The sequence below is a fragment of the Vanessa tameamea genome, chromosome 21, assembly GCF_037043105.1.
Source record: "Vanessa tameamea isolate UH-Manoa-2023 chromosome 21, ilVanTame1 primary haplotype, whole genome shotgun sequence".
NCBI classification, from domain to species: domain Eukaryota; kingdom Metazoa; phylum Arthropoda; class Insecta; order Lepidoptera; family Nymphalidae; genus Vanessa; species Vanessa tameamea.
The window spans coordinates 5,654,853-5,678,121 of NC_087329.1; the positions used below are offsets into that span (position 1 = coordinate 5,654,853).

Below are 23,269 nucleotides of genomic sequence, written 5' to 3' on the forward strand. Positions count from 1 at the left end.
TAATATATATATAATATAGGAGGACGGCAAATATGCTCTAACAGAAATATTTACACACATAAATCCTTACTACTGCAAATTAGAGTACCTACTAGTATAGACAAGATTTGCATGTATACATTTTTATGAAGAAATATGAATTTAAACAAATAAATTAAAATGTGTATTGTGTTACATATTATAATTCCACGTATATAAAGGTTAAATAAGTAAATTAACGAAATAAATAAAAAACTTCGATACCATTTGACCGGTTACAATGCGAGTTGACACGGACAAGTTTATGTTTTTTTTAATGGATACGGTTTTTTACTTATTTTGTGTATCTCGCGGGCCTGGGGTTGAGCAGCCTTGATCTAGAACATTAGTTCCCAAACTTATTTTTCTCGTGGACCACTTATTGGCATGTGTCTGTAACCACAATTTGAGAGAAACACTAAAATATGAACTAAATTTAAATTTGTTTAATATTGGTGCTTTTAATTCTATCCTTAGTAACCCTACGAGTATTTCAGCAATTAAAATCTATGAATTTGTTAGTGATTCTCTCAAACTGATGACGAAAAAAAAAAAGAAAAAAGGTACCTTTGGCATCAAGTATTTATAGTGGTGATCAAGTTCATGTCTGAACAAGCATTAAGCATTGACGGGCGGATAGCGCTTTGCAAGTCTGTACACGAAATTGTACTTAATATCGAATACGCAAGTTTGGACAAGTAACAGTCGCTTGCCTTATTAAAATATTATCTGCTTAGTTAGGTACTTAAAACAATGTAGGTAGGCCCTTATAAAAACTATGCTTACATTTTTGCACTTTACTGTCAAAAGCAGATAAATTTACGTGGACCCCCATTAACATTTTTTATTCACGCCTACGTAGACCCCCAGCAAGTCTCCCGTGGACCCCTGGGGGTCCACCTGGACCACTTTGGGAATCACTGATCTAGAAGGATTCTTATTTCTAAAACAAATGAAAATTTAGCTCGCAAATAAAATTTCTATATGAATATATCATATGGCTGACATCATGTTTTCGAGATATTGATCTTCAAAACATTAAGGATCATATCTGCCACCGTGGTGCGATAACATGCGTTGTTAATTAGGGGCGTTATTTAATTTGCAAGGCGTTGGGGGCAATATAGCGTTTGTCTGCCTTTGAAACTGGATTTTGGGAATACATAATTCTCTTATTTAATTCTAAACACATGAAATATGAGCCAAACCATGAAGAAAAATGCTCTCCAGCTCGTTTTCACTCTCCTATGACATATAAATCGATTATATTATGTAAAAACAGTACTTAAATTTTATGTTTGCCAAACGAAACATATTAAACTAATACTTGTATAGCTTTATAGTTGTAATAATTAATTAATAAAACATAGTAATTTAAATAAAATTACTTTATACATAAAACTTTTAATTAACTTAAGATGCATCATATTATGTAAAATAATTATAATGATAATTTTTGACAACGCAAGAAGCGTTGAAAATTTTATTTCTTGAAACATGTTAGTGGAAGAATAAATCGGATACGAATTAAAATTTTAAAAAATACAGACGAATTCATAACCTCCTCCTTTTTGAAGTCGGTTAAAAATCAAAACTTAATAAATAAATAAAAAATAACTTTTGTATTTAGATTTGAAATGTGGATTATATCAAGAAGAAACGGCAATAAATCGGCGTTGTTACTCTGTTTTCAATAAAACACTATGTAAACTACATACCAAATATATCTGGGTTATTCAACAACATACTCTACACCTTCACGCTACACTCAAGCACATAAATATCCCAAAAATGTGAATAAAATAATCGAATCGCCTCCAATTCGATATAAAAATGAAACTGCTGAATAATAACATTATAATTTAACAAAGTAGAACAGTTTCTTTGAACTGTTTTACATAACAAGCGTTCGTGTTTTACATAACAGACATCGAGTGTGTAGATTATTTACCAACTAGACAGTCTCGAACGCATCCGAAGAAAACCTGCTGTAAGCCTAACGCTCGTGGTTTTTTTTCGAACTGTGTATTGCTGTTGGCCCTAATGGCCTCTACAGCGTCGCCGGGCGGGGTAGGTGAGCTAAACTAGTCAAGCCTTGATGTTGGGAATTCAGAATACGCGCATCCTAAAGGTGCCTCCTGTGAGGCCGGACGAAGAATGCGGTGTGCATTTATCGTAGTACGCCTAGGCGTCCACGAGTGGGTAAGTAAGAGGGACCTCGACCCCGCCGGCGGGGTCGGTGTGTGTTATCTGAGTTGCCTATCGAAATAGAATTGTCGGCAGTGAGTCTGTCGACGGGATCTTGTAGGACGTGTTTAGGACGCCTACGGATCGGATAGGCATCTGGGATTGAGGGCGCGTGACTGTCCTGTTAGATATGTATACATATTTATTTCTTGTACACTAGTTGCCGCCAGCGGTTTAGCTAGCGTTTTCACATATTCGGCATAAAAAGCCTATATCCTTCCTTGTTATTAGTTATTTGTCAACACCTACTAATAATATTCATTGACAGCTCGTATTTAGTATAGTCATTTCTCATTTGTTTTAATATACGTGCCCATCCAAAGCGAATTAATATTGACTAAGTAAAATAAACTGCGTCAAATAAAAAAAAAATTCCGGAACCAAAATATTCTACCTCGTTACAGAATTAGAAGATTGATAGATTTTCTTGAAGACCGTGTTTATCTTGACAATTATTCGATACAGTTTTTTCTTATAATATAAATGTGTAAAGATTATTTATCATAATAAAGCAGTTAAATAGAATTTTATGCTTAATTAGGCAGCTTAGAGTAATTAATATATGACGCGTTCAATATCCAAACAAATGTTTGGAGACGATGGTATATACCTTTCATTCAAAATACATATAATTTCAAAAAAACAAAGATATATAAAAATTTGAAGTAGGTCAATATCGATTTATTAGATTCTTTTACGGACTGATATTACTAATTGCATAAAAGTAATCCTGTAATAGTGTGTGTAAATAAATAAGCAAACACAAACACACGTATTCTTAAAAGCACACAAGCATACAAAGATATATGAGAATATTATTTCTTATGCAATATATACTTATGCTCATAATCTTTTTAGATGTATTTAATTTGCTTCGAAATACTAACGACTATTTTAACACATTATAACTAGAGTTCGGATGATAAAATAAGAGCCCACATAAGCCCAATAATTGTTCATAAATACCTATTAAACGCCGTTTATAAGTAAGGTCGATAATTAATGACTTTCGAAACTGATATAATTATTATCACTTGAATCATTGCTTGCATTTCAAGCTGTATTGCATGCGCGGTTAAAACGAAAAATTTTTTTAGCGTATCTGAACGTAACGCAATGAATACAGAACACAACGACGAAGCCCTGTTAAGACCTATTATTTATATTTAGTTCTTGTGATGGAATGATGAAGGAGCGGTTACGCTGTGACGTCAAAACGCCAAACTGCGTTGAACTTGATCGTGAAAGAGAGGTCACGGTGAGAGCGTCGCGTCACAAGCGCTTCCATTAACAAATATAACTTGAAGCGAATCGTTCAGCGCAGCTAGTGCTGTTCGAAGATCGTCCTGCGCGCAGTCATTGAGCTAACTCGTAGCAGGGTTAGTTGGTGCAGTGCGGTGTGCGCATGTTATTATTAGTGTACGGATTACTGTTACGGTATAAAAAGTGAGTATATTATTAAAAATATATTTTTTTAAGTAGTTACACAAAGATAATTTACCAATATATACAGGGTTATTGGTAATTCGACGTATTCCCGTTAGGAGGTGATAAGGGTGATTATTTGCGATAATTTTACCCCCTATATGCATAATGCAAAAGTGAACCATTTTTGAGTAATCGCGTTTTTTAGATTTTTTCAAAATAAGTCAAAATTGCAACTTCGTAAATTTATTTAAAAAAAAATATCAATTAAAATCTATTTTTTTCTTCTGATTTATAAAAACGATTAAACACTGGATATTTTTCAATATTTAAACAATTATTGTCGGTCCAAATTTAAAAATGTGAGACAGAAAACTATATTATTTCAACATATATTTTTTATTTTTTTCCCTCAAATATGCCTGAAAAACAAAAAAAATCATTATGAAATATTGTTATGCAGATTATTTTAAAAACATAATCGTTTACTTAGCTTTCCGAAAATGTATAAAAACTAGGAATATATTTCAAAGCAGCCGAAATAAAATGATCAGAAAGGACGCTGGTGGAAATTCGTATTCAAACATGACCGAATTCGTACTAAAGGTCGCTCTTTAAAATTCCCACAAAATTGATTTAAAATAATATCCAATGTAAAAAATCTTACTTATTTACTTAACTTACTAACTTAATACAAATTTAAAATAAAATTTAGATACATAAACAGTTCAGTAGCTAAGTTACAATTAAGATATTTTGTAATTTAGCCTAGTTCTTGCTCGAAGTGACTTCCCCTATTGGGAACGCGAAGTCGCATTCTTTTTCTAAGTTGTGACTCAACTACCGAACTAGTCGAATTTTTCCGCATTGTATTTGAAGCGTTCATAATTTTTATTTTAATTTCTTCTGCGGATGACACAGGTGAGACGTCATAAACTAGGGATATCATGTGACCCCAAATACAGAAATCAACCGGCGTTAAGTCCGTACTCCTCGCGGGCTACGGGATGGGTCCCCTTCGGCCTATCCAACGATTAGGAAAATGGCTATCAAGCCACCGCCTAGCATTGATACCAAAATGCAGGACATCAATCTTGCTGGTATATCATATTTTGCCTAGTAGCCAAAGGTACGTCTTCGAGGAGGCCAAACAAATAGAATTTGCCAAAAAATCTTCGTAAGCTGCAGTATTTCTTTAAGTGGAAACTTGATTGATTTGTGTTTTATGTTATTTTTGTTTTATATTACAGTGTTTTTAAAATTGTTTGTTTCCCAAATAAATAAATAAATAAATAAATAAATAAATAAATAAATAAATAAATAAATAAATAAATAAATAAATAAATAAATAAATAAATAAATAAATAAATAAATAAATAAATAAATAAATAAATAAATAAATAAATAAATAAATAAATTTACATTGCTTGGTAAAAAATATGGTCCGATTAAATTGTCGTCAATTATTGCCATCCAGACATTGACCGAAAAACGGCGTTGTGACCCTTTTGGCCTCTTTTTATTAGGGTTTTTGTCCACTTTTTCACTCCAATAATATTTATTGTGGTAGTTAGTAATACTATCTTGATCAAATTTGAATTCGTCGGTCCAGAGAATTTTTTTCAAAAAAGATCTTCTAAATCCTCATTAAGCATGAATCTACAGAAAGCAACTCTTCTTTCAGCATCCTCTTCGTAAATAACGTGCACAGGATTCAAATGATAATACAAAATATCTTAATTGTAACTTAGCCACTATTACTATTAAGTAACTTACTATTAAGTAAGTAAGTTAAGTAAATAAGTAAGATTTTTTACATTGGATATTATTTTAAATCAATTTTGTGGGAATTTTAAAGAGCGACCTTTAGTACGAATTCAGTCATGTTCGAATACGAATTTCTACCAGCGTCCTTTCTGATCATTTTATTTCGGTTTCTTAGAAATAAATTCCTAGTTTTTATACATTTTCGGAAAGCTAAGTACACAATTATGTTTTTAAAATAATCTGCAGAACAAGTTTCATAATGTTTTTTTTTTCAGGCATATTTGAGGGAAAAAAATAAAAAATATATTGAAATAATATAGTTTTCTGTCTCGCATTTTTAAATTTGGACCGATAATTATTGTTTAAATATTGAAAAATATCCAGTGTTTAATCGTTTTTATAAATCAGAAGAAAAAAATAGATTTTAATTGATACTTTTTTTTAAATAAATTTTGAAGTTGTATTTTGGGCTTCTTTTGAAAAAATCAAAAAACGCGATAACTCAAAAATGGTTCACTTTTGCATTATGCATATGGGGGTTAAAATTATCGCAAATAATCACCCCTATCACCTATTATAATATAAAATAAGAAAAAAAACATCAAATTAAATAAGAGACAATAGGATTATAATTACAAAAAACCAAATAATTATAATACCGAAATAAATTTAAAAAAACTACTATTTCAAACACTAATAAAATAAATTAAAAGAACAGCTAAAACTAACGATTAATCAAAATATTTTAACGCTAATTATGATAACATTGTATTTCATTACTTTAATTTATATAACTTTATATACTTAGTATTTTAAAGATTTTATCAATTCAACAAGAAACAGATATATTTAAACGTGGGATCATACACCGACATTCCAACCACGTATTTTGTCTGTTGCTGGAATACATAATATAAATTATTTATCGATTAAATTACAAACGTTGTACACTTACAATAATATTTATTTATTATAACAAACATAAAAAGCCTTTAAAGATGTTCAAATAATTCCATAAAAAAATATAAATAAACGAGACATTGGTCTAAAAAACTAAAATCTACAAAACCTAAGTAAAATTTTATAAAGATCACATAATTCGTCATTTTTATATTGAATTAAACATAATTTTATTTATTTTATTTTATTTATTGGAAAAGTTACACCATCAACATATCACTAAGCACTTAAAATTAATATCTGTTGGGTAACATACAAAGTGATACGTCGTTAAAGGTGTAAACAACATTGACCTTCAAAAATATTTTTGATAGGAAACTATATAAGCCAAACTAACCTATATAAAATATAAAATTAAATTTAATATGCATAAGTATATATTTTTATGGAAAATATTTCTAAATCGTAATTTTATTTATAAATGAATTAACTCAATTAGCTATAAACAATCGGACATTGTTATATCGTTGCATAATAATATTTAATTTCTACAATTATACGATGTTGATAAGTCTTAAGGTCGTAATTGTTTGATACACTACATACCCACGATTTCAAAATGCATTACACGCACATAAAATATATGTTATTATTATATTTAAAATCTTGGAGCTAGAGACTCTCTTCGGGATATTTTTAACAAAGTAGGACCACTAACTAATCTGATACTGTTGCGTCACAATATATTTACAACAATATTATGTATATTCACAGTAGCATTGATCACTTTGATAAAATCAGTGATAATCATTGTATGTGCACAAGAAGTAAGGATACGCTTATTCCGACTCCGCAAAGTCAATAAATCATTCTTGGGGCAAGGTATCCGTTTCAATGATAAAATTCCGCAGACATTTTTAACTTCAAATCATTTGTAAAAAAAATACATTGATAAAGAAGGCTATTATTCGATACAAGATTATATAGATGATAAAAGGGCGTGGAATAAATGCTTGTTGACTTCCAGGTAGGATATATAACATACATATATAATCGTATTTAACTAACATGACTGTATTTTTAGATGTTGAAAAAGAGTAACTACTGAGTTTCTTGCCGGTTCTTCTTGGTAGAAAATACATTCCGAACCGGTGGTAGCTTTACTTAACATAGTTTGTTAAATGACGATTCAAAAGTGCAGGTAATAGTACTACTTGAATAAAGTATAATTTGATTATTTATATTCGACGTCTACATTCCAAATTCCAAAAAAAAAATACGTTAGTACCTATATACATATCTAGATTCATCAGTAGTCTAATAAACCTCGTTTAAATTCGTCACGTCATTTCCTAAAGGCCGACATATTTATAAACTAAATTAAAATTCAACTAGTCACAAAAACCTACATATAATTTTAGTCTTAAAATATCAGGAACAGTTTAACAGAGCCGCATCGAAGTATCAACACGATTGTAAGTTATAAGTTATAAATATAGATACACATTAACAATGCATGTTATTCTATGATCTTAAAATATCTACTCTACTTAAGGTTGGGCTTGTAAATGCATATTTTTATCAATTCTTAACTAGCGCAGCGTACAACTAAGCGGGAATATACCACCAGCTCGGAATGTTGATTCAACCGTAACAAAAAGTTATTCTTTTACACTAATGACGGTATTTATTATTTACGAACGATATTCTCGAATGTAACGCGTACATTCGATATATAATAAATATTATTGTTATATTATTTTATCTAAAAAGTAAAATATTACACGCTCTTGTAAGATATTTTGAAACGTCGTTTTATCACATACGAGCTGGCCATCCCGTCTTCATCCAAGTGAAATAAGAGTTATATTTACTTCCCGATCGCAACGCCACCTACCGGGTCTAACCTAAACCATCCAGGGATCCACTCAATTAAAACAAAAAAATCGACCGAAATCAACGCAACGGTTTTTGACTTCAGTTGCACGTACAGAAGAGTCATATATATATATAAATATACCTATATCTCAACTAGTTTCCGCGGTATTCTCCGCGTCTGAAATGGGGCATGTCAAATCAAATCAAATCAAAAATCTTTATTCAATATAGAAGTGTTTACACTTGCTTATTGATTGTCAAAAATCTACCACCGGTTCGGAATTTAGCACCTCGGACCTGAGAAGAACCGGCGAAAGAAACTCAGCGGGATATATATATATATATTTTTAACCATTATTATATACAATGATAATTATATTTTAGTTATTTGAAGCAGCCTGGAGGCGATCATTTCATTCCCAAGGTGTGCAGTCAACTAATGTGTCGCATGTAATGTAAGCCTTTGTCCAATTCAGTACTCCGGACAAAGTGTATGCAAACGTTCATGATATTCGTTTGAGTAGTCGACACTTGAAAGTAAAGCAAACAATCTAACTGTTGCATTAACAATATTTGAGGCACGGGCAATATAATTTCAGAGAGCATAACACGTAACAAAGTTTAGATCAACGCATTTATCACGCGATATAAAATGATAATGTAAAACGTATAGAGAAAGAGGGCCAAGAACGAGGTTTTCAAAGTTTGCACCAAGGGCGAGCAATGCCCCAGTGTTATTAACCAGTAAACTCACTGTAATTCTTGTTAAAATACTCATTCTCGAATTATAGAGCGTATCATATATTCTTACGGCTTCAATGACAATGGACAGCGATGATCACTTACTATCAGGTGGTCCATCAGCTTGTATGCTATAAAAATATAATATTAATAATACACCTATCATATACAAAGGTGGTATTTCTTCTCCACGATTTTACTTACAACGCACAAACTATCGGCAAACAAACGATACAAACGATAGTTTGACATTTCAAATGTCAAACTATCCTGCGTGACGGTGACTTAGGGTTCTATAAATCTGTGTTTACACACGTTGTGAGAAATAAAAAATACTTCGAATTATAATTAGTTTACATACTAAGTTTGTTTTATTTAATAATATTGTGACTGCGACAATTAAATAACAATAACACTCGGTAATTTAAAGTAAAGTAAAAAATTATTTATTATATTATCAAAAGCCACTGTCTGTTTGTCCAAAGCGCTTAAACGGCTAAATATAGTATGTTATCTGTTTTTGGTATTGAATTTATAATATTTTTTAAAGTATTTTAATAAACTAGGCAAATAAAACTACCGCGTAATCCTAGAGCTTGTAAATGTTTATAAAAGTTCGCTTAACATCCTAAAATAAAACAATTAACTGGGGGACATTTCATATTAAATCATCAGTTTAAAAACAATAATTAAACCATATTACTAAGTGCTATTTATTATAACAAACGCATTTAAAAATTGAACATTGGGGTCAAATATTTATGTTTTTTTTTTCGTTCGATGTATAATACCTATGATTAATTAATTTAATAGTTGATTTAAAATTTAGACTACGTACGAATAAAATAAAACATATACACTGGTATTATTTATGGCTGATATTTTTAATCCATTAAATATATATGATTTTAAAAACTGTTTTCCGCCATCTTTCTATCCACCATGGTTTTTCTGTCTACCATAATGGTGAATCTAACCATAAACATCGATACATTTTGAAGATTTTTACAAAAAAGGGTAAAGTACGATACGAGCCGTAAAAAAAAATTGCAACAATCATAGACTTAACATAAAATATTGTTATTAATTTTAATAACAAAGTATTATTGTTGAAGAATATTAAAAAACAAATTCTTTGATCTTTTAACATCAACTCGTGACGCGAGTTCATCTTATGTCGGTAATTAAAAGAAATCTAAACAATGTGTTAAGGTCAAATGTTGGTTGCTTTTGTCATTAACGAAAACAATACATCATTTTGTAGACGATTAGAATTACATAATAGTTTTATTTATTTAAAAAAAAAAACAACTTATCTATTTATTCAATTGTTTAAGTTTTCTAGCAAAAAGAAACATTTATAATATAAACTCAGCAATTCTATTACGTTTTCTGATTAATTAAAAACTAGACACGCTACTGTAACACTTAAATATATTTTACTAAGATATTATAATTGTTCCTCGTAATTTTACGATATCAACTAAGATATTCGCATCGTAATAAAAAATATTATTAAGTCATATGTTTTTTGAGAATTATAAGTATATTTCTTTCATCTTAAGATGTACACGGATCTGTGCAACAGGAACAGATTAAGTCTACTATTAGAATAACAGGATAAAGGTGCATAATTGACGCTACATCCAACCACACAGACAATCTTCAAATAACATAGTTTAAATAAAAATAGTTGCAATGTACCATTATAAAGAATTACTAATATTCCTATTTATGCCTTCAGTTAAGACTTTTCCATAGCTAGGCTACACTTTAAATAATTGTGATATAGCATTTATACTAAGAATTATAGTTAACGCAAGCTTGCAATGAATATTAATTAGTTTTTCTTAAATACCTACTTCTAGGCAATTAAAAGAAAAAATATTATTGAGCAATACATGTCAGGACATGAACGTTAGTCTGCGTATATTTAATAAAAATTCATAAAAAAAAATATGCTTAATTTTGACTTGCATAATTGAAGAGTACGGTCAATGGTCACAGCCTTGACAATACGTTGGGGAAACAATGGAAGTTCAAAGAGAGCGATCTACCCTGACAGGTGACTACAACCCACGCCTAATTTTACGCATATTAACTAAAAATTATTCACTACCCACCCGAATTACTGCCCAACTAACTATGAATAAGACTAGATAAATAGATTTAATATACAAGATCATTCAAAAAAATACTATAAAAAATAAACAGTAATTTAATAATAATTAAGATGTAATTACACATGTAACTTAAATTTTTAACGAAGTTTTCTTTGATTGTTTAATAACCGAACGTAAAACTCCAACACGATTAACAATAAACAATTTACCTTCACCTATTAAACTATTGAAAAATGAAGAAAAGATGGACCGACCGTAAAACGTGCATCAACTATCTAAGGCTGAGGAAAAAAACACAGCCATTATAAAATAAATTAACATACATGCTCGATGACTATCATACGACTAATAACCATGTCTAATGCAGGTAGAACAATTTGCTATTTGTTCTATCAATAAACAATAAAATATCAGTTTGTCAAATATTGCTTTCTAGACGCTCTAATTAATTGATATTCTGGGTTCAAAGTACTGTAATAAATTTTAAGTTATTGCTAAATATTTAAAAAAAAAATTTAATTGACACGATGTGACGAACATACATAATCTTTAGAATAATTATAAACCACAAGATACCTACTAAAACTCTAAATATACATTACTGTGATATTTTAATTATTCCTCGTAGTATTCGTATCAATTGTATATTGTATGAATAATAACATTATTAAAAAAATTATATGATACTCTGAACTGTATAAAGTATAATACTGCAACCTTATATATATATATTTTTTTATATTGGACAACATCACATACATTACTCTGATCCCAATGTAAGTAGCTAAAGCACTTGTGTTATGGAAAATCAGAAGTAACGACGGTACCACATACACCCAGACCCAAGACAACATAGAAAACTAATGAACTTTTTCTACATCGACTCGACCGGGAATCGAACCCGGGACCTCGGAGCGGCGTACCCATGAAAACCGGTGTACACACAACTCGACCACGGATGTCATCAAACCTTATTTATAATACATACATAGCCTACAATAATTAATTCGTATTAATTTAGCATACGAATAAACAAATAACGTATATCATTATAAAAACTTTCGTACTGAGAATTTAAACATTCAAAATGCACGACAATGACCAAATAAGGACGAAGGTGAAAAAGTGTAATCAAAGCATAAAATTTGATTGAATACTGCAACCATCTACCTACGTATAGGTTTATAAAATAAAATAAATATTGATAAATCAGTTGAATTTATTTTAAACGCACCATGAAAACATCGTTAAATAACGTAATAACATTGTCAAAGCATATAATCCGTCGCCATTATGATTATAAAACGAGCTTCCATTTACTAAGTATACGTCTAACGATTACAAATGATTTAATTTTACAACTGAACCATAAGTATTCACAGTATTATTATTTAAAATTAACTGGTTTCAGCTGGCGTCTTCACTCGAGTATGCTGTATAAATAATGATCAAGAAATGTTAGTAGTGAATAACATACCAGAAATCTTAGAATATCGCGTAGAATACATAAAACTATGGTTTATCTTCATCGCTTCTTCGATTGGAAAGTATTTGTTTATGTATCCTTATACATTGTACGTATAGAAACAGAGGACATGACTCCCTGTCAGCGTAGTTTATAAGCTAACGCTATATAACAATAGCACACATCCATGTATCCATAAATATACATATATTGTTGTTATTTTCGGACCCACTTAAAAGGTACTAAGTATTTCAATAGATTTAGTTTAACAAATAAGTCGAGTGAATAGAACATTTTTAAATGAATCTCTGACAGTTCATGTGCTTAATTTTTATTTATAAATCATGTCGTGTGCTGCGGTGATCAAATACAAGTAAACATTTTGAGCAAAACCTACATTTGTCAGTTTGGAGGCTGCCTTTGCCAGCAATGGGTCATATATATAATTCGTTATTGGGGTTGTATATTTTAGGTATATAGTTATACTAACGGAGCCGGTTCAAATTCATTTTACGTAGCAATATACTAAGTCTCCATAGGATTAGTAGATTTCAAACAGTCATTGTTGGTAATGTTAAAGGGTTTGAATATTACCCTCAAATAGAACGGACTCTCTAAAAGAGCCGCACGCGTGCGTAGCGGGCTCTACACGTGCGCTTGCGCCAGTTCTGTTAATAAGTACGTATCGTCTATAACTTAAGGTGAAAACACATACCGAAATTTCATTAATATTCATGCATTAGTTTCAAATTATATTCTAAAACAGATAAAATATTCAAGTATCGTTTTGTATCTTCAGGCCGCTTAACCCTGTTTAGATTTTTATGTTTATAAAGTACTAAATCCAAAAGATACAGCAGACGTTGTCCTGCCTGTATATTAATAGCAACTGTCATCGCGATTGGTTGAAATTTATAGACATTATATCCTTCAACTTAATTCATCGATGAGTTACAACAAAATTGATATATATGGTTATCTGTCGAACAGTATCGATTTTTTTAATATCGAATAGATACACCAAGATATTTCCAACCATACCGCTGACAGGAAATACTATCAATAACATATTAAAGAGATAATAAAAACTTTAAAATTATGTGTATAGCACGAAGGATGTGAGACCAGTTGAGGTCGTCACTCATGACTCGTGCGTTTAAAGGGAAACACTACCTTATAGGTACATAAATACACTCAGAAAAACAATAAATAGTAAAAACTATTAGAACTTATGACAATACTGCATTAAGATTCTTATTTCACCTTCTAACCGTGCATTATATTAGGAGTGTTACAAAAGCCCAAAGGGCCAAGATCCAACCTGTGACTTTCACCTTGACAGGCGGCACGTAGCAAAAGGCAACGGCAAAAACTGAGTCTTAGTGTTTTTCTAAAAGATTCACAACATCATTATCCGATAATAGTCCGACGTATTCAAGCAGCAGCTTATTCCATCTCCAGCAAAGTTTTTGCACATTCTAGAATTTTAAAGAAATAACGTATATTTATTTCCATAACATAATTTACCTCAACAATAAATATTATTCCGATAAATTATTATTTTGTTATAAAATATAATACCTACTTATTAGCTGCAACAAATTAGTCACGAACGTATTAACAGTTGTTTTTTTTTTAAATAATTATCCGCAGAAATGACCGACTAAAAATATTTTTATATTAACGAATATCGTCAAATTTATTTTAAGCTCGACACTATACCTAAGTCGTTTAGATTATATCTATAAATATTAATATTTTTGGTAGATAATTTTGATGATAATTTTGATGTATGATAATAAAAATCATGTCTTAAATATTTTAATGCATTCTTTTGTTAAGCTGATTTTGCATTGTGACTTTTATTTGGCATTGCGATCTTTAGCTGTTAGTATGAAAGGACATCGTTCTCCTTTCAGAAAAAATCCATAAATTACAGAGATTTTTATTTTCGTTTTTTTTCTTATCGGAATTCGAGTAAATCCAATTTGGTAAGAGCTCTATATTATAATCCATCTCGATGCGGTCGGTCATGTTCGTAAATACAATGTTAGCAAATACAAAATATTTATTATGAAGTACTTATACCAATTGTAATATCGCTTTAGCGCTATATGCCTCCATCCACTGAAAAATATAATACATTTATCAAGCTCTATTAGTGCTATTGTTTTTTGTCTAATTATAAAGCCGGTTTAAAATAAAATTGAGATTAAACTTGTTATACTACATTTAAAGATTTATCCGAGCGTCAGAAGTGTCCGACCGTTTGTAAGAATATTTTTAAAATCGTAATTATATTACATATGTCGAACACGTTGGTCCATAGTCCGTTATCGACAAGGTCACTAGGAGAGTAGGCATGTAGGTTCTTTTATATGGCGTAGGTTTTCGTTAAATTGTAATTTTCAATATTGAAAGTCTGAAACGCAAGTATTTTCGAGACAGTCAGTCTCGTGAACAAGACGCTCGTAGATAAAGTCGAAATATCGAGCTCCTCCAAATAAAAATGAAAAACATGATAAATATCCCGTTAAGTACTTGTTGTAATAAAAATAACCAAACAAGTAAATTTAGATGGTCTGAAACTGCTTTAGGTTGTCTGTCTGAAACCGCTTAACTGTTTAAATTGTCTTGTAATTTTACTAATATGATAAATAAGTATCATTAGCATTGAAAACAATAGGTTTGTATATGCGTACACACCAACTACACTTAACACACATCTTAATATTGTTTTGTATATTAAGAAAAAAGTAGAAACAGTTATCAAATCGCCAACAGGTAAAGTACTTAAGAACATAACCATTTAGAACATTCGCGTGATTAATTACTAACTTGTAAAAATAAGACAAAACTACAATCAATAACGAATCATAGTAGATTTTTGACATTTAAAAAGTTAGCGTAATTATAAATCTTTAATTTTCCCTTAATATTCCAATGTAATGCAAAACGAAGGTTTTACTTTTTTTTATCAGTATTCTAATCATTAATATGCATTGGTAAAACATCATAAAAAAATTAGTCATATGTGAATAAAATATTATACCACGCTTTGCTATATCGCGCTTGCCGTTGAGAAAACCAAAAAAATTTATAAATCTTTACACACTAGCAACACCCGGAATAATTGTCAATGTTTCACGACAAGTAAATCGGAATATATTTTTAGGAAATCGACATAACTCAAAATGAGCAATATTACATAATGCATATTACTTAAAAACATCTCTTATCAGTACGATAAGAATAGGATAAAGTATATAATGCAATACTCGTACATAATAATGAGTATTCTTGCAAGCGATCGTCAGACATGTTTTCTTCCGTCAACGCTGGTGAGTTTTTATTATAAAACATTTTATTTATATATGTAGAAAGGAATTATTATTTTAATAAAGTAAAAAAAGCCATGCGATTTTTGCACGAGTTTTAAATTAAAACAAGCGGAAAATTAGTACGAGATATATGTATATATCCAATTCCTCTCGTGTAATATTATCTCGACTATGTTCGATTAATAAACATATAATCGAATGATTAAAAAAAAAAACAAATTTTATTATTGGCCAGGGATTAACAGACAGTGACCAATTGGAATTTAACATTGTACATATTTTATCTAACACATTATTTGTATCATCATCAAATAACAAATGCCGGTATATATTTCGTATACCGTATCTAAAACTATATATAAATATTTTATATTATGTTGAAGAACACAATGTGATATTAATCGATCTTACAGGAGTGCTATGAACGCGTCAGGTAAAGAAATATTATTTGTATTGAGAAGAATGAATCTATGCATATTAGACCGTTCCGTCACCGACCGACACAGTCGCGGGGCATGCACGAGGCATCAACAAAAGTCTCATACATCTCAGTCCGGCTAAACCGGCTTATCTATATGTTGCAACATATAGATGAAAACTGTGTCATTTTCTGTCATTTTCTGTCATTTTTCAAATCTACAAAAAACTTAATTAACATTTTCACCACATTTTCAAAACATATATCACCTTTCGTTAGGATAACGCATCTGGGCTAATAATTCACAATGTTCTAAGACAAATCTGCTTGTTAAATTTTCAATGATAAAATAACAATAGACAACAGGTATCATTAATACATATCATACTTTTTTTTTTTTTTAATTATCTTAAATAATTGTAAAGGTTGAATCAGAAAGACATTCGTTCATTTTGCTCTTTCATTCAACACGTCTATAGATAAAACTAAAATATTCATTAAATTCTTACGTTAATTTAAAATCGAACATACATACATTAAGAATTATAAATGTAATCAGTCGTTTATGAAATAATGACATAACTAAAGTCACAATGCCTAACAATTATTCACGGTATGCAACCGTAACGAATACGATACTTCTCAGAAGTTGAACTGTACAATTATCGACGTATTTAAACGAACTAAGCATTTAGAAAATAACAGAACACTTGATTGAGAACATCCGCTGTCCGTACATACGTTTACGCATGTGGAAAATCCTAATCGCTAGTTCCACCACGAAGACCTAACGAGGGTCAATAACAATAACCTTAACATACATATATATAGCATTCGCACGGCCATTACTCCAAGCCATCCCGCCAGCTCGGGCCGAGTTCGGGGAGTTTCGACATTTCGGCATCCCGAGCCTCTAGACTTGCGCCTGTTTTATTTGTGATAACACACCACAAGCAATTAACTTATCATGTATTTATATGGATAATTATCTTGCTCTCGGTTTGCATTCAGTTGGATAAATTGCGCTAACGTAACCTGTTTGAATCTATTATAACTTTTAAGTATAAGCAAATATTGATAATATCGTTCATTCATTTTTGAATCAGTTTGTTTTTTTAATGTCAAAACATAGTTTTCAATGGCGATTACGTTTTACCGTTTCAAATCCGTGTAGCAAAGATAAATTTTTCAAGGGCACAATTTCTATTTAATATTCATCGCATGGTTGCAGTAAAGGAAAATATCGTTGAGGAACCTAAATAAGTCGGTATAAATTCTGAGAAATGTAGAATGATGATCTGCGGAAAAAAGCAGAGACGAATAGCTATAATGCATTACAATTTGAACTCAGAACTATCGGAGCGAAACAACACATATAAACGGGAAAAAAATGCATACGTACGCAAATGTCTATGCAAAAAAACATTTGTACAAGATTTACGAAGCCTTTTCCTTAATAGGTCCTTTGTCAAGCAGAACATTTAAGGTTATTACAAAGTCACATAATTACTGTAAATTAATGGCTTACCAAATAAAGATAGTGTCATAATCACCAGATCTAATATGGCTCGCGGTTGTCGCCATATAGAAAAGTTTTTTATAGACGTTTTTAAGTTTCACGGAATAGAACAATTATTTCCCAATATTAGTTATAGAATAATTATAATTATTCGAATCGATAATTACATATACTATGTATGTTTTTGGCCTTACCTACCTATAGGACTACTGTCCTATAGGTGGGTAAGGCCAAAAATTGTGTTTTAAGCTGTGTATTCCAGTATACAACCACTCTTAATTCCCTAACATCTTAGGTCAGGCACATTGGCGATGTAAGGAATGGTTAATATTTATGGTATAAGATGGTGGTGACTCCTTACTATGAGGTGATCCATTTGTCTGTATACCATAAAATAAACTCGCTTTCCCCTGTCTATCTGTCCCTGGGTCATCATCCTCCTGCCCTTATCCCAATTTTACTTGGGGTCGGCGCAGCATGTCTTCTTCTTCCATACTTCTCTGTCGGACGTCATCTCACTAGTCCCTCACTGTCCCTGGGTATGCTTAGATTTTTAAAACTAAACAACGGATTTTGATACGGGTTTTTTTGATAGATAGAGTGATTCAAGAGGAAGGTTTATATGTATAATACATAAATAACATAGTAGAGAAACATTGTCAATTTTAGAGGATTCTAATGTGAAGTCGTAAATAAACACATTTTAGGCAATACTGCATTAATCCTTATCCAATTATGTACCTTAAATACATTGCATTTAATATAGATCAATACGGCCTTTCACAACAGGTAATTTTAATGGATATTTTCGAAGATATTACGGATTTGAAATGCAGGGACATAGCGGTTTGTATTGTCTAATGACAAAAAAAGCTGTGAACATTGTGCGAGTATATAAAAACATTCTGTAGTATATTTAGTATCACCATTTCACCCATGCGAAGCCGGGGCGGGTCGCTAGTTTATTATAAATTTAAGAAAAAAGCCGTTCAAAACAAATTGAGTATTCTAAAAAGTTAAATGAGTTGTATATGAAGCAGACAGAAACAATCTTATTAGCTTAAACTTTACACAGTGCAAAGAAAATTTTATTAACTTGTTATGCATTAATGTTGTTTTTTTAAACAGTTTTAAAAATATTCGCGCACTCTTGAATGACATATAATCATAACATCAAATCATACAAATATTACAGTTGATATATATTCTGAAACAAAGGTCACATCTAGACCTTAAGAAAATAAATATTATCTATAAAAAAAATTATGAATACATCAATTTGGTTCCGTACTAAAAATCATATTATATATGAATGTAAAAATTTAATTATTTTGATTTGATAGTGTTTAGCGTTCCCTGAGGAAATGTATACATCTTCATCCTAACTATTATTAGAAATACGAAAGTTAATTTGTTTAAGTGTTACACTTCCACAGTTTAACTTATCAACCGAACATCAGAAAATTTTACATATACGTTCTTGTGGGTACGGAAATAGACAGAGTATGTTATATACCATACGCAGGACGGAAATCGTGGACGGAAACTAATACAGCATATATTTCTTAGTTTTATTTGTATTTTACACAACAAATCACATGACATTCACTTATTTGGGCTAAATAGTAGTTAATACAGTATCGTTAAACCGTCATTTTATGCAATAAAGTATCAACACGAATAAAACGAGACGTTTCGTGGGACATCCAGTCGGAACGAACAGACAATGAATAAATCCACAACGTTTGAAAATAATTAAATGACAAGATATAATATTTTTATTAAAAATTCCGTGTGAATTAAAATAATAACAAAAAGTATATAGTAATAATATTGTATAAAACCGTAAATAATATAAATAGACACAGAGAAAGGAAAGAGAGGGCTAGGTTGTCTGAGGAGGAGGGGCGATTTCAGCCACTCACTTCACTCTACTGTACCGCGTAAAATAACTTTGTTACAATAAATAAAAAATAATACCCGACTAAGAAAATTCAAAGTGTGCAACTAATAAAACGATTATAATGTCTACGTGGAACCCTGAAAACAAAAAAAAATTAAATAGAATATTTGAAGATGGCCCTCACTTAAAAATATAAAAAATAATAACATCAATGTAAAATATTTATTCAAAAAAAAATATCTCTACCTCTATATAAAAACTACATGCAAACAATATATATATGTATAATATATAAATCTGATTATTTCTCACATGTAAATTAAGAAAAAATTATAAATTTATCATTTACTTATTCTATTAGTAGCCATTTTGATTCATTTTATAAAGATGGTTCGAATTCGACGGTGCCGAAAAAAAACTTAAATATACTATAGGCACTCACCAAATATATACAATTATTTTAAATGTTTTTAATAAATATTTCTTATGGGAAAGGATCAAAATCAACGGTAATACGCTACATTTAAGTGTCACAGTTTGACATTTGAATTTAGTTAAATCACATTTAATAAATAAAACAAGTAGTACATTATATTTCAGTAAGAAGTCGTAAATTTCGTCATCCTATCAAGTTTAAAAAAGTATTTTAAAATGACGTCATTTTTAATCATCGAGACAAATTCTTGGTATCAAATAGATAACATTTTATGATATTAAGTTAGATATTCGTCTGGTAGTATTTCATTGATCGATACATAGTATGATCTGTCAGCTTAAATCTAGAAATGTTATTGATATATATCAAGAATTGCAATATACTGATATAAATTGACTTTTGAATCGGTAGCTTTTTAATTTTAGTTAAAAGTTATACTATTATTTTTCTGTAAAGTACATTTATTTTAACAAAGTTTTCATCTTATTTGTTTTCCTTATAAAGGTTCATATTTAAAAATTTTATTTTATATAAGCAATTAAATACTCTACTTTTAAATGTTTGCAATTTATTGTAGCAAATTGCTCCATATTTATAAATTACCAATGTGTCATTTTTGCTATATATTGATATGTAAAGAATATGAATATATTCAGTCAAATTAAATAAGGATGAGACGAAAATTTCATTATTAAAATCGTGTATCTTGTATGATTTATAAATGTTTATAAATTATTCAGTCAAGAAAATCTACAAGTAAGATTTTGACACACATAATAAATAAATGTTATATTTATTTACAGATGAGGAATCAGCATCGAACGCTGACATTTAAGGTGGCGCTATGGGTATTCTTCACAATTTTTATACCAACCAACACTCAGTTCGCCAATCCTATCGCATCAGTAATGAATTTTCTCCAAGAAGGCACGAGTCAATTAGATAATGAACCACCTGACCAAGTAAATATCCTCACTGAATACGATTTCATAGTTGTCGGTGCAGGCACAGCGGGATGTGTGATTGCCAATCGATTAACAGAAATACCCGAATGGAAAGTTTTACTGGTAGAAGCTGGCGTCAACGAGAACTTCGTTATGGATATACCAATTCTTGCAAATTATCTCCAATTTACTAACGCTAATTGGAAGTATAAGACGAAACCATCAGATAAATATTGCGCAGGTTTTGAGAATAAGCAATGTAATTGGCCACGTGGTAAAGTTGTTGGAGGATCAAGTGTTTTAAATTATATGATTTATACCAGAGGAGCAGCAAATGATTACAATAATTGGGAAGCAATGGGAAATGAAGGCTGGGGTTGGGATGACGTGCTGCCGTATTTCAAAAAAATTGAAAACTTTAATATACCATCACACGATGACCCTGTTTACCATGGTCATGATGGACATTTAAACATTGAACACGCACCCTTTCGAACTGTCAAAGGTAAAGCATGGGTGAAAGCCGCTCAAGAGTTAGGTTTCAAATATAACGATTACAATGGAGCTAATCCTGCCGGTGTATCTTTTTTACAACTTTCAATGAAAAATGGAACAAGACATAGCTCTAGTCGCGCTTATCTTCATCCTATAAATAAAAGAAATAATCTTCACGTGTCTAAACTTTCCATGGTTACAAAGCTTATTTTGGATTCAACTAAAACAAAAGTAATAGGTGTAGAACTAGAAAAACGAGGGAAAAAATACAAAGTTTTAGCAAAGAAAGAAGTCATAGTCTCGGCAGGTGCAATAAATTCACCACAATTGTTGATGCTTTCGGGTATAGGACCAAAAGAACATTTGGACTCATTAAATATTCCTGTTGTGAAAGATTTACCAGTAGGGCACAATTTAATGGACCACATTGCCGCTGGTGGAGTTCAATTTATAGTACATCAACAAAATATAACTCTATCCACAAATTATATATTAAATCATTTAGAATTAGTATTTAAGTGGATGAGAAATCACAAGGGACCTTTATCAATCCCTGGCGGATGTGAAGCTCTAGTGTTTTTGGACTTAAAAGACAAATTCAATGTATCCGGATGGCCTGATTTGGAATTACTTTTTATAAGTGGTGGACTTAATTCTGACCCTCTATTGCCACGAAACTTTGGATTTGATGAAAAAATCTACTCCGATACCTATGCCTCTTTAAGTAACAACGACGTTTTCATGGTTTTCCCTATGCTTATGCAACCTAAATCAAAAGGAAGGGTTATGTTACGAAACAGAAACCCTAAAGTACATCCAACTATAATTCCCAACTACTTCGAGTATCCCGAAGATTTGCAGAAAATAGTAGAGGGAATAAAAGTATCCATTGAAATATCAAGACAAGCTTCAATGAAAAAAATAGGAACCAAAGTGTATGACGTACCTGTAGCAGAGTGTTTGAAGCATGGACCGTTTGGCAGTGATGCATACTTTGCATGTCAAGCGCAAATGTTCACATTCACTATTTATCACCAAAGTGGAACATGTAAGATGGGCGTTAAGTCTGATCCTACAGCGGTAGTAGATTCTAGATTAAGAGTACATGGTATCTCTAAATTAAGAGTTATCGACGCTAGTATTATGCCTCAAATAGTATCAAGTCACACAAATGCACCTACATATATGATAGCAGAAAAAGGCGCAGATATGATTAAAAAAGATTGGAGGAAGTAGGATCAACTACCTAAAATATAAGTTTGACTGTGATTTAATTTAAGCTTTATTTTATAAGTCATTGGTTTTGAGAATAAATTGTAATAAAATAATAAACGATAGATAAAAAAAAAGTTAAATATTTTAAATGGTAGTACTTGTGCAATCTTTACATAGTATAAAACAATGTCACTTTCTCTGTCCCTATGTCCCTTTGTATGCTTAAATCTAAAACTACGGAAAGGATTTTGATGCGGTTTTTTTTTTTATTAGATAGAGTGATTCGAGAGGAAGGTTTTTGTATATTAGACAATATAGTTAAGTAACACTGATTATTTTAAAAGTTTCTAATGTGATATCGTAAATTTATACATTTTTTTCGCTTACATTGTAAATTATTGTAAACGCTGGCTGAACCCTACTAGATAGATCAA

The 23,269-nt window shown here is 30.7% G+C and overlaps 2 protein-coding genes across 3 annotated transcripts in view; one reads left to right on the forward strand and one right to left on the reverse strand.

Moving 5' to 3' along the window:
- The window catches only part of Flo2 (Flotillin 2), a 255,373-nt gene that overhangs the window by 195,386 nt on the left and 36,718 nt on the right, over positions 1–23,269 (reverse strand). The window lies entirely within an intron of this gene.
- LOC113395524 (glucose dehydrogenase [FAD, quinone]-like) lies at positions 3,460–22,965 on the forward strand. Of its 2 annotated transcripts, none has more exons than XM_026633120.2 (2): positions 3,460–3,711; positions 20,985–22,965. In XM_026633120.2, the coding sequence occupies exon 2, from the start codon at positions 20,985–20,987 to the stop codon at positions 22,854–22,856; it is 1,872 nt and encodes a 623-aa protein (XP_026488905.2). In that variant the 5' UTR covers positions 3,460–3,711; the 3' UTR covers positions 22,857–22,965. The 2 variants fall into 2 exon arrangements, with proteins under 2 accessions (XP_026488905.2, XP_064074352.1); XM_064218282.1 differs by lacking the exon at positions 3,460–3,711 and adding an exon at positions 15,863–15,905.